The 17,626-nt window shown below is 45.6% G+C and overlaps 1 protein-coding gene across 1 annotated transcript in view; it reads left to right on the top strand.

Moving 5' to 3' along the window:
• The window catches only part of SCCPDH (saccharopine dehydrogenase (putative)), a 236,931-nt gene that overhangs the window by 125,970 nt on the left and 93,335 nt on the right, over positions 1-17,626 (top strand). Inside the window, exon 7 of the mRNA XM_063917787.1 lies at positions 13,775-13,892. Coding sequence (XP_063773857.1) covers positions 13,775-13,892 — 118 coding nt within the window. The remainder of the gene's footprint in view (positions 1-13,774; positions 13,893-17,626) is intronic.

The raw sequence follows: 17,626 nt of genomic DNA, 5'->3' as shown, positions 1-17,626 counted from the left end.
ATTGGGTCTTGGTTGTAAGTGTGTGCTTTACACTTGATAACAGCCACTCTGTCATGTTCCTGTATGGCTGTCAGAAGCCTCTTAATGTATGACGCATTCTCTACAGGTGTGCCAGCTGCCGTCATGAAATTTCTGAGGCGCCACAGGGCGCCGAAATCATGCACCACTCCAAAGGCGTATCTAGAGTCTGTGTATATATTAGCTGACTGACTTACCCTTTGCCAACTCGCATGCTCTGGTCAGTGCTACCAGCTCAGCGACTTGTGCTGGGTGAGGTGGACCAAGGGGTTCAGCTTCTATGATGCCTTCGTCATCTACAACTGCGTATCCGGTGCACAGGTCTCCGGAAGTCCGTCTGTCCGTGGCAACTACCATCGGTGTAGAAGGTAAAGTCTACGCCTTCCAGTGGGTTGTCACTGATGTCAGGTCTCGCAGTGAAGTCTGGTTCAGGTATTCCATACAATCATGCGTATTAGTGTCTGCACTAGATCCTCCTTCACCCTTATTCTCATCCTCCACCCTTTGTGCATGACAAGGCACACTCTGCAAGTAACTTGCTGTATTTAGTGTGCTGCGTCTCTTTATGGTGATGTTTACAGGGGCCATCAGTGATGGTTCCCACTTTGTAAACTGAGCGGATGAGACATGTCTGGTTTGGGCGGAGTTTTGCAAGGCTGATACTGCATGTGGTGTATGGATTGTCAGGTCGTGTCCTAACACTACGTCTTCGCTTTTACTTACCAACAAAGCTATGGCTGCAACACTTCGTAGGCAAGTGGGGAGAGACCGTGCTACAGTGTACAATTGTGCACTGTAGTAGGCAACCAGTCTGCTGGCATCACCATGTTTCTGGGTTAAGTTCCTGCAGCGCACCCAACGCTTTTGGTACCGTACAGCTCAAAATGTTTCTCATAATCTGGCATCCCCAATGCTGGTGCTTGTCACAAACACTTAGTCTCTCAATCGCCAGTTCGGACTCTTCTGTATGAGAGACCCGTTCTGGTTTGTTCGAAGAGACCATTTCTTGCAGTGGTAGTGCCAGAATAGAGAACCCCGGAATCCAATTCCGACAGTACCCACACATTCCCAGAAAAGAGCGAATTTGTTGCTGAGTTTGCGGCAAAGTCATGTCGCAGATGGCCTGTATTCTGTCTGTGATCAGGTGTCTGAGGCCTTGCGTCAAGCAGTGTCCCAAGTATTTAACCTTAGTCTGGCACAACTGCAACTTATCCTTTGAAACCTTGTGTCCTGTCTGGGAGAGATGAAACAGAAGTTGTTTAGTGGCTGCCAGGGACGACTTGAATGAGTTAGAGCATAACAACAATTCATCAACATATTGTATCATTACTGACTCATTCTCAGGTTGAAAGGATTGTAAAAAGTCATGTAGGGCCTGGGAGAAAATTCTTGGGCTGTCAATTAAACCTTGTGGGAGACGGGTCCAGGTGTACTGTACTCCCCTGTAGGTGAAAGCGAAAAGGTACTGACTGTCAGGGTGAAGAGGGACAGAAACAGCAGAATAGAGGTCGATGACAGTGAAGTACTTAGAGGTGGAGGGAATCTGCATGAGGATGACTGCTGGATTGGGCACTACGGGGAATTGGCTCTCGACTATCTTGTTTATCCCCCTTAGATCCTGCACTAGCCTGTAACCCCTCCCCCCACTCTTTTTCACAGGGAAGATGGGACTGTTGGCTGTACTGGACGTCCTGACTAGGATTCCCTGCTGTAGCAGCCGTTCTATGACAGGGTATACTCCTAATTCCACCTCTGGTTTCAGAGGGTACTGGGGGATTTTTGGAGCTATCCTGCCATCTTTTATTTGCACTACTACTGGGGCTACATTCGCCATCAATCCAGTGTCATTTCCTCTACCTGCGATGGACATGTGTCTATAACGGTGGAGTGTAACATTAGCCTTTGAGGGGTGTCTAGTATCTTGTACTTCCTGTGCATGGTTCTCAGGGATATCTAAGAACACACCCTCAGCGGTACAATATGACACACCGCATTTTACACAACAAATCTCTGCCAAATAAATTAGTCGGAGCTGATGCAGCTAACAGGAAAGATTGTTTGGTCTGCAAGGGCCCTATCGTAATCTCTGCAGGTCTACTCAAAGGGTACTGCTGCACCTTACCCGTTACTACCATTGCCGAAATCGTTTTGCCCGTGGTCGTTACACCTGTGGTGGAGTTTAGCACTGATCTGGCCGCCCCTGTATCTACAAGAAAAGGTTGTGGTATGCCAGCTACATTGACCATGACCTCAGGTTCACTTCCAAGGCCAGCAATCAATTTCACCGGTTGCTGACTACAGGTATGACCTTATCTCTGTTGTGGTTTTGGACCCTCCCGCAGAGCATTGTCAGCTACTATGTGTGGAGGATAGCTGTGGACTTTCGGGGGTCTGCCAGTCCCTTCTTGGTGGGTACCTCCTTGTTTCCCCTGTATGCGGCTCGTGATCTCTCCTATGTGTTCCCTGATCCCGTCTATGTGTTTGGTAACATGGTTCGTATTCTGGTCTAGGAGGTCTATGTCTATTATGTGTCCCATTACTACTACAATCCCTCGCAAACTGCCCTTCCTTCCTGCAAATAAAACCTATTATTGACCTTTTCCCATCGTCCGGGGTCTGGGGTTTAGGTTGGCTGGACATCCCTTCAAGAGCCTGTTTACTTACCAGCATCAACCAATCCCCTTGCGACTCCCTGTGCTTAATGATATTTCGGTCGTGTTCGATTGCAGACTCTCTCTCAGTGCAGCTACCGTAATACCTCTCCAATTTGGCAGAGAGGTTTGCACTCTGGTCCTCAATGCCTCCTTTAGCCCGTCCATTAGTACAGAGACAGCTACCTCCCTATGGTTGGCATTTTCCTTTATATCATCTATCCCAGTGTATCTAGCCATTTCCTGTAAAGCTCTATGGAAATACTCGGATGCCGTTTCACTTTCTGTCTTATGGAGAAAATTTTATTCCAATTGACAACGGTGGGGAAATACAATCCTAGTTGTATTCATCAGTGAGTAGCACTTCTGCATCTAGTTTGCAGTCTTATAAAATTCGTGATGTCAATATTAGAGGGTAGACTCGCTCTTAACACTATCCGCCAATCTTTGTTTGTGGGCTCATGGGCATTGCCCAATTCTTTAATACATTTCTGGCATCCGACTAGATCCTTTATGGGATCGGGGAATTCGGACATAATTGACCTCAGTTCTGTTTGGGACCATGGACAATGCATTGCAATGTTCCTGATGGGGTTTACTCCCTGATTATCAGTTTTCCCATTGGGGACTGCAATCACCCTGACAGGGTTTAACTCAACCACTTCATTTCTGTTTGTTTCTATAATACGGGGTTCTACTGTCTCTACATGATGGACGGTCCCATACTTACCGGTGGATGTGACCTCACCCGCCACTCCACTGGGGGGCATCGCCACTGCTCTTACTGGTTGAGCCGTGCCCACGTGGGTGTCCTGTATGGTGGCTGCTAGGGAGAGGGCTGAGATCATGCTGGGCTCGTCTTCCTCAAAACCACAACCTTGGGGAGAATTGAAAACAGGATACAACTTGCAGGGATTAGGGTTAGTACAATTGTTATTCATGTTCCTATTATTTACCGATGTACAATTGGTTGTAGCTGTTTTCTCTCCATCGACATATGGCGGTGGTGGTGCGCTCGCATTCACATTCCTGTCTGGTTTGGAACTCACTGTGCGAGCAAGCTCACTTTGCATGTCTCCCTCTTGTTGCCATATGTTCAAACAGTCGTTATGTCTGATCCTTTGTTTCTTAGATTGATCAGACATATTCTATTTTTTACGTTCTGCAGTACCTCTGGTTCAAAACTACCAACCCTAGGAAATGATGCCCTATTATCAGCAGTCATTCGTCACAAAAAGCCTCTGCGTGTGGAGCATACTTCCCACTCGTTATCAACGGAGCGGACCCTCTTGGTCTCAGCCCTCCAGCCTGAACCCTGGATGACGAACGTTTCTCGCTTGTACACTTGGCTCCCATTGTGGGCTTTCTTTACACAATCCCCAAATGTACAATACGAGCAAATGGTGAAAGTCAACCTAGCGCTTTTCACTCGCTCCTGCCTCCGCTGGCCAGTACCACGGCCACTCCAATAGTGACCCCCACATATCCAGATTAAGCCCCTACCAGACCCCTTAGCACTGAAATTATTGAAGTATCAACAGAATCAATACAACACCTTTTCCAGTGGAGGTTAAAAGTCTGTTGGAATGTTTTCCTGAGAGAGTCCGAGAAAAATTACTTCTACCTTACACAAATCACGTCTGCGTATGATGACGCAGTTGCGAATAAAGAGTGCAAATGGAATCACGTTGCGCCGCGTATCATACACACAGACATGCGGTCCAATCGCACAGCCTATAGATACTTGTCATCTATATGCCCTACGATCACGGGAGTCTATTTCACAAGCTGCTCTCCACAGCCGTAGCGTAACACTAAAAACTTTAACTTCAATGCTTCACAATCTATACTCTATCACGCTCCTCTGCAAGTTGCCTCACTACTTGCGTATTTCTCTTATAAAGTAAGGTCGCTAGCCTTAACACAACGAAGCCTCTGCCAACTCAGTGTGTCCACGGGATTTCCCGATTTCCGGGGGTTCAATACATCCACACCTACTTTCAACTCACGCTAACACATGAGGTTTTCTGTACAGAAAAATATCACTCCCTTTGATATCTTTTCCCAGAGGTAGTACACTTTAAACAAAATATTATCATAATCTGCTTTTAAAATAGGATAGTTATTTGCTATTGTATAAATGTCTTCTATCCTGCCTTTAAATTAATTCCTATTGTGTGGTTAAACTTGCGCTCCCAACTTCACGCAACCTTGCGTGCTTACGCAACTGTGCGCGTTCCTGCACCACACGTGCGTTCTCATACGTTTACCTCACGTACTTCTTTCTACTGTACCATGTGTACACCGTGCGTTCGCAACTCAATATACCATACTTATAACTATCAATATAAGCAATAATCCTACTGCTCATTTATACAATACACCTTTGTTCCTTACACCCGCCGGAAGCCGCCCACAAGGGTAATCCTCCTTTGAGTGTTTACATAAATATTTAGGCCGGAACTGCGTTTTGTTTGTTTTTTGTTTTTTTATAATTTCTCCCTTAACAAAATGTATCAAATATATAACAAATAAACATATCCGATTTTATACAGATCTATAATTACTATTACAACCTATGGCAACTATGTGTGAGAATGTATGCAAACTATTAGCGCGCTTTGTGCGCGCTTTCGCGCCAAAACTTAAACACACACAATAATAAATGGCATTTTTTCTGTTTGTCCCTCGGTTCGCACCAGCACCTCTAAGACTATACAGAACAGATGTGGTCTAACAACACAAGATAGTTTTAAACACAATACAAAATTACTTAAAGACGCGTCTCCACCCTTTGTTGCTAGACCAAAGTCTGTTAGGCCCTGCAAGTCCGTAAGTATGTGGTGAAACGGCCGAGCTCCCAACTGTTAAGTTTGTTTAACTTTCAGGAAAAAGCAGTACCTTATTACACATCCTAGGTGATTTCAACATCCCTATCAATATCCCCACGAATTCACCTGCCTCTAAACTCCTTAACCTCACCTCTTCACTTTGTCTCTCCCAGTGGACCACCTCACCCTCCCATGTGAATGGGAGGATCTGGTTTTCACTCAGCGCTGCGATTTTTCTGATTTCTCCAGCTCCCCTTTTCCCCTCTCTGACCATCACCTGCTCTCTTTCAACTTATCTATCTCTGCTTCCCCATCTCTCCCTCCTAAGGCTACCATCACTAAGCGTAACATTGAGGCTATTGACACCTTATCGCTATCCTTCCTGTTTGACTCACCTCTCTCTGAACAAGCCACCTCCCTGTACAATGCATCTCTTACTTCTGCCCTTGACTCTGTTGCTCCACCAACCACTATTCACCCTCGCAGATGAACACCTCAACCCTGGCACACCAAATGCACCAGATATCTTCAAAAATGCTCACGTACTGCCGAGTGACAGTGGAGGAAATCACGCTCTAAGGCAGACTTCCTCCATTTCAAATTTCTGCTCTCATCCTTCAGTACTGCCCTTTCCCTCGCTAAACAATCATACATCTGTTAAGTTTGTTTAACTTGCAGGAAAAAGTAGTACTTTATTACACAAGGGTTCGGGCCGTTGCGGCCGCTAAATGTATGCGATAAACCTCTATGAAATGTGTGCACGTTGCGTAGGCATGCCGACACGCTGTGAGCACAATGCAGCTACACGTGTGGCTGAATACACTTTAAAACCTTAACAGGAATGGAATGCGACACCAATTGTATGTTATGTTGTGGTCCAACGCAGTAACAAATATTTACTAAAAGGGGTATACACAGAAATACAACAATACTACAAAAGAGCTACAACCAATAGTACATACGTTTGTTCGCCTGCGCCACCCGGATCCGGTCCTCAGTCAGTCTAGCAAGATGACCTTCAGAGAATTAGACTGGGACCAGCCAGGAGACCCTGCTTTTATACAATAGTCCAAAACATAATACAAAGGAAACTCTAAGCTCTTCTTTCATATGTCATAGGGCTGGTCATTTAGAGTATGTGAGGGGTCATAGGTCGGTTTGAATAAGTGGGTGATGCTTGGTCCAGGTGTACTTGCAGATATCCTCCACTGGGTTCCCGACGAGTATCAGGAGTACAGTAATTACAGTGAAATTAATATTGTATTGCGCAGGAGCATGCTATAATCTGCAAACTGAGATTGGAATGTAGCCCTTGAAATACTGTACGTCTGGATACCAAACACTAATTCTGTCCCCTCACATCATGTAAAGTTGAATATCTCTATTGTTCTATTCCTTAAGTATATGTAACTTGCTGGTGTGGTGTGTGTGGACTATGTGTAAATTGTGCACTATGTGGATGAAATATCAGATATGTCTTTGTGGCTTTTCTATGCTGACAATGTATATAATATTTGTCCTATTAAAAACACGTTAAAGGTTAAAGAACACAGTACGCAATTGGCGCAAAAGGTACCGCAAGGGTATGCGCAGACGCTGTGCACAGGGTGTGAACACAGGCATTGCAGATACTTACAGAATTAAACTAGAATAACTATACCTTAAGGAATGTACTTATACTGTAAACCTCTGTGTAGTGGTAGAGTGTAGATGCAACACAGTGTAACCTTATTAATTTAAAAGCTGTTCGAGCGTCACCGACGCTCTGAGAAATACTTAACACTATAAGAAATACACAAATACCGTGCTTAGGGTCGAACGCCTTATATGAATGTTATACTTGCAAAAGAATAATACAATACAAGTCACACACTACAATATAACATAGACTAACTAACCAGATAACTACACAGGAAATACAATACAATACAATTACGTTTAAGGGAAAAAATGAGGGAGAAGAGAGAGAGAGAGAGAGAGAGATATGGCTCACAATAACTATAAAGACAATATGGTTGCAGAGAAGCTTACACATGTGAGGAACAATCGCTGCGCAGTTAGTCAATGCTGAGAATCTTTGTGGAGAAAATACTTGAGCTTACCCATACTGGCTGTCCCTATATACACAACCCTACAATACCGCATGGGACAGAAGCTAGACTCCATTTTGGGAAAACTCCAATGATTCCAAAGACTGCAACACATGGTTGAAAGGGGAAGGGGAAGACACCCAGCAGCAGCCATTTCTTACAAACAAACTAATCTTATTCCACATTCCAATCCAACTTCCTAGAACCATCTTATTCAATTTCACATTCCAAACAACTTCCTAGAACCATCTTATTCAATTTCACATTCCAAACAACTTCAGTATCTCAATAACCAGAGCATATTCATCACAAGACCAGATCACAATGTAACCACACATATCAGCCTGCCATTGCTACCAGCACATATTCCCAGATCTATCACACAAACAAGTTACAATATCCTATTTAAACCAGCACCATTGACCTTAAAGCAATCTGTCTATATTTCCTTATCTAGCCATGTGAATTCAATACTTAGCCTTTAGTTTGGAGGTCAGTCCTGGGGATGAAGCAGCCATGCTGCTGGGTGCCAGGTAGCTGTGTGAGTGAGTGAGCCCTGTGATTTCCAGTGGATAATATCATACCTGCATTCCAGCTGTGGGGGTGTGTCAACCACAGGAAGTGTGTCTTTCACAGTATGTGGGCTGTCTTGTATCAGGGAGCTGAGCATGTGAGCTTGGTTATGCAAAATGTTGGGTGATGACTAACACATTCCTGTCTTCTGGAGAGCTATTGTTTGGCGAATACAAAACAAAACCCTGTCTCTGGGTTTTGTTCGATATTCATGATGTCCACTTTCAGTTGAGACAATGACATCTCAGCAATCATTCTTCTGGAGACAAACCCTAACCCATTCGTAAACACAGGTGTTGGCCCTCCTCATTGAGTCTCAAAGCTCAGTGTAATTAAAGGCCATTGTACTCCGTCTGCGGGAAAGATACTGATTTGGAATACAATTAATCTTCAATTACTATTCCTGTGCTTAACTATGCATAACACCATGTGAAGCCCTCCCAACATGCAAACTATTGTTTGGGGAATCTCTAAGGTCAAAGAGCCATTTGAGACCCACTGATACCTGCTGGACTCAGGGGAATATTAACTTATAAAATACATTATATGGTTAAATTATGTAACGATTGAGTCGCACGCTGGGCACACAGAAACTACCGTAAATGCGCATACAGTGCGCCTGCGGGTGCACGTAACAGCGGGTATGCGCACACACGGGAGAGCGCACGCATGCGCAGCGCGGACATGTATGAGGTGCAAATATGGCAGTGTGCATAGTGATATTTTTCTGACTTTGACAATGCGAATGCGTATGCTACCGTATTTACTCATACTACGCGCTAATATGCAGGGCTTTGCGAGCCAGTGTACGCAGCGTGCGGATATGCACACGCACGGCAGAACAAGCACACGCACGGAGGCCACTCTGTGTGGTATTTGCACGTGATGGATGTGGGTATAATATTTTCGACTTCGACACTTCAAAATTCTCATCTTTACCCAGTCTTCCAACCCCCGACGCCTCTTTGCCACTGTTAACTCCCTCTTCTTCCCACCACCACATCCTCTCCCTTCCTCATTGTCTGCTCTTGACTTTTCCACTTATTTTACATCCAAGATTGACTCGGTACTTCAGGACATCGCATCACATCCCACCAGACCAACAACCAGTCACCACCCATCCCTTTCCACCCCTCCCCTTCCCTCTTACCAACTCTGACCTCTTTCTCCCACGTATCTGATGAAGAAGTCATGGGCCACCTCCTCCGCTACCTTTCTCCTTTTGCCTGTTGCGATCTTGCCCACCTTCTCAATCTCTCCCTCTCATCAGACACTGTCCCCTCTGCCTTCAAGCACGCTCTTGTCTCCCCTATTCTTAAAAAAACGATCCTTTAACCAAACACACTCTCCAACTATCGACCCATCTCTCTCCTCCCTTTTGCCTCCAAACTTCTAGAGCGTATTGTCTATAATCACCTCACTGCCTTTCTTTCCTCTCACTCACTGCTTGACCCATTCCAGTCTGGTTTCCGTCTGTAATGACCTCCATGCAGCCAAATCTAAGGGCCACTACTCTCTGCTTATTCTTCTTGACCGCTCTGCTGCTTTTGACACTGTGGACCACCTTCAGCTTCTGCAAATCCTTTACTCTCTTGGTCTGCATGATACTGCCCTCTCGTGACTTTCCTCCTACCTCTCCGATCGTTCCTTCTATGTCTCCTCTCATGACGCTACCTCCCCCCAACTTCCACTAACTTTTGGTGTTCCCCAAGGCTGTTTTTGGGCCTCTCCTTTTCTCTCTCTATACGTCCTCTTTAGGTGAACTCATTGGTTCTTTTAACTTCCAATACCACCTCTATGCTGATGACACTCAAATCTACCTTTCCTCCCCTGATCTCTCCATGGCTCTCCTCACTCGTACCTTCAACTGTCTTTCTGCTATCTCTTCCTGGATGTCCCAGCGCTTTCTTAAACTCAACATGTCTAAGACTGAGCTGATCATCTTCCCACCCTCCCACAATCTCACTATCCATTGATGGCATGACTATCTCCTCTAGCCCCCAAGTACGCTGTCTTGATGAAATCCTTGACTCCTCCCTCTCCTTCAAACCACACATTCAGCACCTTTCACAAACCTGTCATTTTCATGTCAAAAACATTTCCAGGATGCCACTAAGATCATTATTCACTCACTGATTGATTATTTCCAGACTGGACTACTGTAATCTCCTCCTAACTGGCCTCCCTGACAATTACCTCTTTCCCCTCCAATCTATCCTCAATGCTGCAGCTCGGCTCCTCTTCCTGACCAAACGCACTACATCCACCTCCCCTCTCCTAAAAGCCCTTCATTGGCTCCCCCTTCGCTTCCAGAATCCAATGCAAACTTCTCACACTCATTTACAAAGCACTCACCCACTCAAATCTGACCTTATCTCCCTTTACTCTCCCACCCGTCCTCTTCGCTCTGCTAATGCACGGCGACTCTCCTGTCTTCTGATTACTTCCTCCCACTCCTATCTCCAAGATTTTTCACGTGCTGCTCCCTTTCTCTGGAATTCTTTACCTCTACTCCTCAGACTGTCCACCTCTCTACAAAACTTCAAACGGGCTCTTAAGACTCACTTCTTTACCAAACCCAGCCAAATCTCATCCTAACCCCCTGTCCCATGCTCGGTATACCCAATCTGTATCTCCCCTGTCTGTTTGCCCCTCCCCTTTAGAATGTAAAATCTCACGAGTAGGGCCCTCTTCCCTCATGTGCTTATCCTTTTCTTACTTTAATAATCCTCAACTGCCCAAATCCCGCAGATTTTTGACCACCTTGAAATTTATCTCTGTCATCTACTGGTGTAGTTATGCTTGGTTACCCTGTACTTGTCCTATGTTGTCTTCAACTGTAAGTCACAGTTTTCCTGTTTTGATAATGTACATATGTACTCCAATTGGGCGCTGGAGGAAGAGGAGGCAAATATTGATTTGGTTTAGATTTCTCTTTTTTGTTCCTTCACTTTGCACTTTTATTGAGAAAAAGAAACTATATTAACACTTTTCTACACCTGCCTAAAACTTTTGCACAGTATTGTATATAATAACACACGCCCGCACACACTGAAGTTCCAAAAGTCATGGAAAAGCTGCCTAGTATTTTGTAGGACCCCATCTACCTTGGCAAAGCGCAGCAACTCGACATAGCATCGATTTCACAAGTGGACAGAAGACCTCAGGAGCGATGTTGACCCTTGTCGTCTGAATACCTTCCCATAGCTCCCTGATAATTGTAGATGCAAAATCTTGGGTACAAATTAACTTTTCCACCACGTCCCATAAATGCTAGATTGAGTTCATGTCAGGCGCATTTGGTGGCCACATCATTCGCTGGAACTCTACAGAATGCTTCATGAACTAATTCAGACAACTTGGGACCGATGATAATGTGATAATTCTGCTGGGATATTGAAATATCGTTGTGGGGGTACATGGAGTCCATGAAGAGCCGCAAATGGTCATCAAGCAATGGAAAATAGCAGTTACTGATCAGTGACCCAACACCTGCCTCTTGAACACACCCCACTCCATTTTAGAACCACCCACAGCCTGCACGATGCCTTGTTGACAACTGTGGACCATTGCCTGATGGGTTCTGGGCCACGACCAAACCCTTCGGTCAGCCTGAAATAACTTGAACCGTGACTTATCGGACCACGCCACATGTCGCTAGTCTTCCCGGGTTCCAATTAGTGACATTATGAGCCCAGGTGAGGCCTTGCGTCGTAGTGTTAACAGGGGCATTCTGGTTTGTCTTTTCTGCTTCATATCCCATGGAAGCTAAACAATGCTGTACTGTCCTGCTGAATATAGGTCTACTACCTCATGCGTTGAATATGGATGTGATGTGAGACAGTGTCACTTTTCTGTTACCACGGACAATTCTGGCCAGATGTGTGTGCATCATTAAGCACGTGAACAGCCACTGCGCTGTCCTTAGTGGGTGGTAATGCCTTCCATGAGGTATTCCAGGTACAAACGCAACATCGTAGACTGAGGAATGTTGACTATCTGTAAAACTTGGTAAATGGAATGTACCATTCATCGGGCACCCACTATAATGCCCCGTTGCCTTGCCTCAGCCGTATGACTATGGGCGGTATCCTATGAGCACTGTTAATTTCTTGTCAGAAAAAAGGGCCGATATCAAGATTTTCGCTTTGCCATCAAGGGGGTATTATAGGAACAACTGTCCCGTACCCGGCCTCTCTGCTACTGCCCTGGCACTATTGCCCTGCAGTGAAGTGAGCGTTTGGCCCCCATTTTCCTATCTACATCGGCCACCCGCCTCTCACAACTTGCCTCTCGCGTCTTTTAGCACCTGCCTCTCATAGCCCTAGCAGTTATTGAAATGCAGGAGAGAGAGCCCTGCCAGAGCCGATGTACACTAAAGTATGTTGTATGGCGATGCGTGCTGCTTCAGTGCAGCAGACAGTTTTCCTTTATGGAATACGATTTAAAATGTCCCTCCCAAAATGACCGCCACCTCAGAGGAGACTTATTAAATATGATCGCAGAGCCGACTGCCATTTTTGAAAGGACATTTTCAATAGTTTGAAGGGGGCAGGTGCTGACAATGAGCAGAACCCCTGACAACGAGCAGGCACTGTGGCATAGTGCAGTGGTTCTCAAACTGTGTACCCTGGCACCCTGGGGTGCCTCAGGTCACTTGCAGGTGTGCCCTTAGATTGGTGGTCTAAGACCTATTCAAATTATTTATGGTCAATGGCATAGGCAAAACCAGTGCTGGTGGCTGTCAGTCATAACATATGTGGACAAACAGAAACAAATCCTGTCCCCCACCACACAGCTGAACCAAAGGATGATATATATAAACACAATTTAATATTTCTTTCTAAATTTCTCCGTAAGAAACCTTTGGCACAGGGGTACCATGAAAAAGTTCTGATACTCTTGGGCACTGTAATTCAGAAAAGTTTGGGAACCACTGGCATAGGGTATTATTACTGTGTGGGCATAATATTGTGAAAGGGGCATAACTGTGGGGGCATAATATGGTGACAGACATAACAGTGGGGCATAAAATGGTGTCTGGCATTACTGTGGGGACTTAAAATGGTGTTAGCGGCATTGCTGTGGGGGCGTAATATGGCGCAAGGGGTACAGCTTTTTAGGGGAATATTATGGTGTTGGTCAGAGTATGTGCACAGGAATTTAATTTTTAATTTTTTTTAAATCTATTTTTCAGATTTTTTTCGTATTAATTTTTTTGTTATTGTGGGTTTGAAGGGTTGCTTATCTGGGATTTCATTCACGCAAAGCATAATACCCGATAAGTGCTGGCATCAGGGCTAACAGGATAGCCCCTCTAAGTGTTTTAGTGAGCGTATCTGGCCTATCATCTGAACACTAGATCTCTGAGGACTTTTGATATTGTCTTTGTATATATTTCTAAACTATCCAACATGGTTGATTTTACTTTTACAGTACATAACTACATTATAGTTTAAAACAGTTAATTATGTGGATAAAATGTTTACAGTTGCTTGGATGTACGGTGGAGTTTGTTTTTAAAATGTTCCCTTTTGAATCTGTGTTTTAGTTTCTGTACATTAAGAAAACTAATGAGTTCCTCTGAAAACATATCCTTTGTGACTTGTAGGGGTGCAGCCTTCTACAGTGATGAGGTAAAGCAGTACGCCATTCCCTTTCTGGGAGCAGATGCTGCTGTTGTCAGGAGGACCCAGCGCTACCTACATGACAGTCTGCAGGAAACTCCTGTAAGGTTTTAGCTTTCAGTATATTTACTATCAAATTCCTTTCAGAATGATTAGTTGTACCATAGATCCGGCACAACACTTTTTTTTTTTTTTTTTTAACTTGGCTTTGTTGACCCTAAATAAATGTGTAAAAACCAAAAAAAAAAAAACCTTCCGATTTTGTCTGTATTGGTCCTTAAATTAGCATCTAAATTAAACATAAAGTCTCACTGAAATATTTATATTATCCTTTTTATTTCTGAAAGTGGTGACATATTTCACATTGCTGAGGGCATCTAAACAAATTGCATGCATTGATATGGTACAGAAGGTAAAGGTAGCATGGCAAAATGAGCTCTCATTCTGAGAGGTGTATATAACTATATAATGTGAAAGATCCTGATTTCCTACATGCTGGGAGACTCGCCTCTTTAATGCTGCATCTCTTATCAATTTCATTAACCCTCTCCTACGGCAAACCCTCCGCTCCATTCACCCCTCATGATTCAAAACCTACTTATCCACCTGTTCCTATCACTTCATGTCCTCTTTCCCCCTATGTAGGTGTCCCCCCTATGCCAGTGTTTCCCAACCTTGGTCCTCAAGGCACACTAACAGTCCATGTTTTACTGATATCCAGGCTCGAGCACAATTGTGTAAAATCAAAATAACTGAGGTACTAATTAAGTCAACTGTCCTCTAGTATGTTTAGTGATAAAACCTGGACTGTTAAGGTGCGTACACACTGGGCGAAATATCGACCATTCTATTGAACGGCCGATATATATCGCGGGTCTGTCGGCCAGTGTGTACGAACGATATATCTGTGAACGCTGTCGTTCAGACATATCGCGTCGGCCCTGCAGCACAGCCGATCACCAATATATCTACCGATATATTGGTGCATCGCTGTGTGTGTACGGGTGGTCAGCCGACGGGCCGTTCACATACTGCAGCAGCCTGTGGTGATTGACAGCTGAACCGGGCGGGAGCATGTAAACGCCCACCCAGTTCGTGACGTCAGTCCAACGGATAGGGCAGTGTGTATGCACAACACACTGCCCGGTCCGTCTGTAGATATATCTGCAGATCAATTGATCTACAGATATATCTACTAGTGTGTACCTAGCATTAGTATACCTTGAAGACTGTGGTTGGGAACTCCTGCCCTATGCTTTGACATTGTCTTCTCCATCTACTGTACATCTCTCCTTTCCTCCCTTCATTAAATTATCAGATGCTTTATCCTTTAGCATCACCTGTATGCCCACAACACACACATTAGCTTTTTGTCCTCTGACTTTTTTGTCCTTTTTCTATACCTGCTGTTGAGTGAACAAGGCTCCACTCCAACTTCTCCCCTTTCTCTCTCACTGTGTTTCTCTGACGTCCTAAGTGGATGCTGGGACTCCGTAGGACCATGGGGAATAGCGGCTCCGCAGGAGACTGGGCACAACTAAAAGAAAGCTTTTGGTCTAACTGGTGTGCACTGGCTCCTCCCTCTATGACCCTCCTCCAGACCTCAGTTAGAATCTTGTGCCCGGCTGAGCTGGATGCACACTAGGGGCTCTCCTGAGCTCCTAGAAAAGAACGTCCCCCTTACAGAGCCAGAAGCATGAAGATGGTCCTGAAAATTGGCGGCAGAAGACTTCGGTCTTCAACAAGGTAGCGCACAGCACTGCAGCTGTGCGCCATTGCTCCTCATGCACACCTCACACTCCGGTCACTGATGGGTGCAGGGCGCTGGGGGGGGGGGGCGCCCTGAGCAGCAATATTAATACCTTGGCTGGCAAATAATCACAATATATAGTCCCAGAGGCTATATATGTGAAAAATACCCCTGCCAGGATCCATAAAAAAAGCGGGAGAAAGTCTGCCGAAAAAGGGGCGGGGCTATCTCCCTCAGCACACTGGCGCCATTTTTCCCTCACAGCTCCGCTGGAAGGATCGCTCCCAGGCTCTCACCCTGCAGTTTCAAGCTACAAAGGGTAAAAAAGAGAGGGGGGGGGCACTAAATTTAGGCGCAGCAATATATATATAAGCAGCTATAAGGGAAAATCACTCAGTTATAGTGTTTATCCCTGTGTTATATAGCGCTCTGATGTGTGCTGGCATACTCTCTCTCTGTCTCCCCAAAGGGCTTTGTGGGGTCCTGTCCTCTGTCAGAGCATTCCCTGTGTGTGTGCGTTGTGTCGGTACGGCTGTGTCGACATGCTTGATGAGGAGGCTTATGTGGAGGCGGAGCAGATGCCGATAAATGTGATGTCACCCCCTGCGGGGCCGACACCTGAGTGGATGGTTATGTGGAAGGAATTACGTGACAGTGTCGACTCCTTACATAAAAGGTTTGACGACATACCAAATATGGGACAGCCAGCTTCTCAGCCTGTGCCTGCCCAGGCGTCTCAAAAGCCATCAGGGGCTCTAAAACGCCCGCTACCTCAGATGGCAGACACAGATGTTGACACGGATACTGACTCCAGTGTCGACGACGATGAGACTAATGTAACTTCCAATAGGGCCACACGTTACATGATTGAGGCTATGAAAAATTTGTTGCACATTTCTGATGTTACCCCAGGTACCACAAAAAAGGGTATTATGTTTGGAGAGAAAAAACTACCAGTAGTTTTTCCTCCATCTGAGGAATTAAATGAAGTGTGTGAAGAAGCGTGGGCTTCCCCCCGATAAGAAACTGGTAATTTCTAAAAGGTTACTAATGACGTACCCTTTCCCGCCAGAGGATAGGTCACGTTGGGAAACATCCCCTAGGGTGGATAAAGCGCTCAACACGCTTGTCAAAGAAGGTGGCACTACCGTCTCCGGATACGGCCGCCCTAAAGGAGCCTGCTGATAGAAAGCAGGAGGCTATCCTGAAGTCTGTATATACACACACAGGTATTCTACTGAGACCAGCTATTGCTTCAGCAAGGGATGTGCAGTGCTGCAGCTGCGTGGTCAGATTCCCTGTCGGAAAATATTGATACCCTAGACAGGGACACTATATTGCTAACCGTAGAGCATATTAAAGACGCAGTCTTATACATGAGAGATGCACAGAGGGATATTTGCCGGCTGGCATCAAAAATAAGTGCAATGTCCATTTCTGCCAGGAGAGGGTTATGGACTCGGCAGTGGACAGGTGATGCAGATTCTAAAAGGCACATGGATTTTTTACCTTATAAGGGTGGAGTTGTTCGGGGATGGTCTCTCGGACCTCGTTTCCACAGCAACAGCTGGGAAGTCAGCATTTTTACCCCATGTTCCCTCACAGCCAAAGAAAGCACCGTATTATCAGGTACAGTCCTTTCGGCCCCATAAGGGCAAGCGGGTTAAAGGCGCGTCCTTTCTGCCCAGAGGCAGAGGTAGAGGGAAAAAGCTACAGCCAGTTCCCAGGAGCAAAAGTCCTCCCCCGCTTCCTCCAAGTCCACCGCATGACGCTGGGGCTCCACAGGCGGAGCCAGGTACGGTGGGGGCCCGTCTCAAAAACTTCAGCAATCAGTGGGCTCGCTCACGGGTGGATCCCTGGATCCTTCAAGTAGTATCTCAGGGGTACAAGCTGGAATTCGAGACGCCCCCCCCCCCCCCCCCCCCCCCCCCCGCCGTTTCCTCAAATCTGCCTTGCCAACAACTCCCTCAGGCAGGGAGGCAGTGCTAGAGGCAATTCACAAGCTGTATTCCCAGCAGGTGATAGTCAAGGTGCCCCTACTTCAACAAGGACGGGGTTACTATTCCACAATGTTTGTGGTACCGAA

The sequence above is a fragment of the Pseudophryne corroboree genome, chromosome 4, assembly GCF_028390025.1.
Source record: "Pseudophryne corroboree isolate aPseCor3 chromosome 4, aPseCor3.hap2, whole genome shotgun sequence".
Taxonomy (NCBI): domain Eukaryota; kingdom Metazoa; phylum Chordata; class Amphibia; order Anura; family Myobatrachidae; genus Pseudophryne; species Pseudophryne corroboree.
The sequence above is the reverse complement of the archived record's forward strand: the minus strand, read 5'-3'. Positions and strand labels throughout refer to the sequence as shown.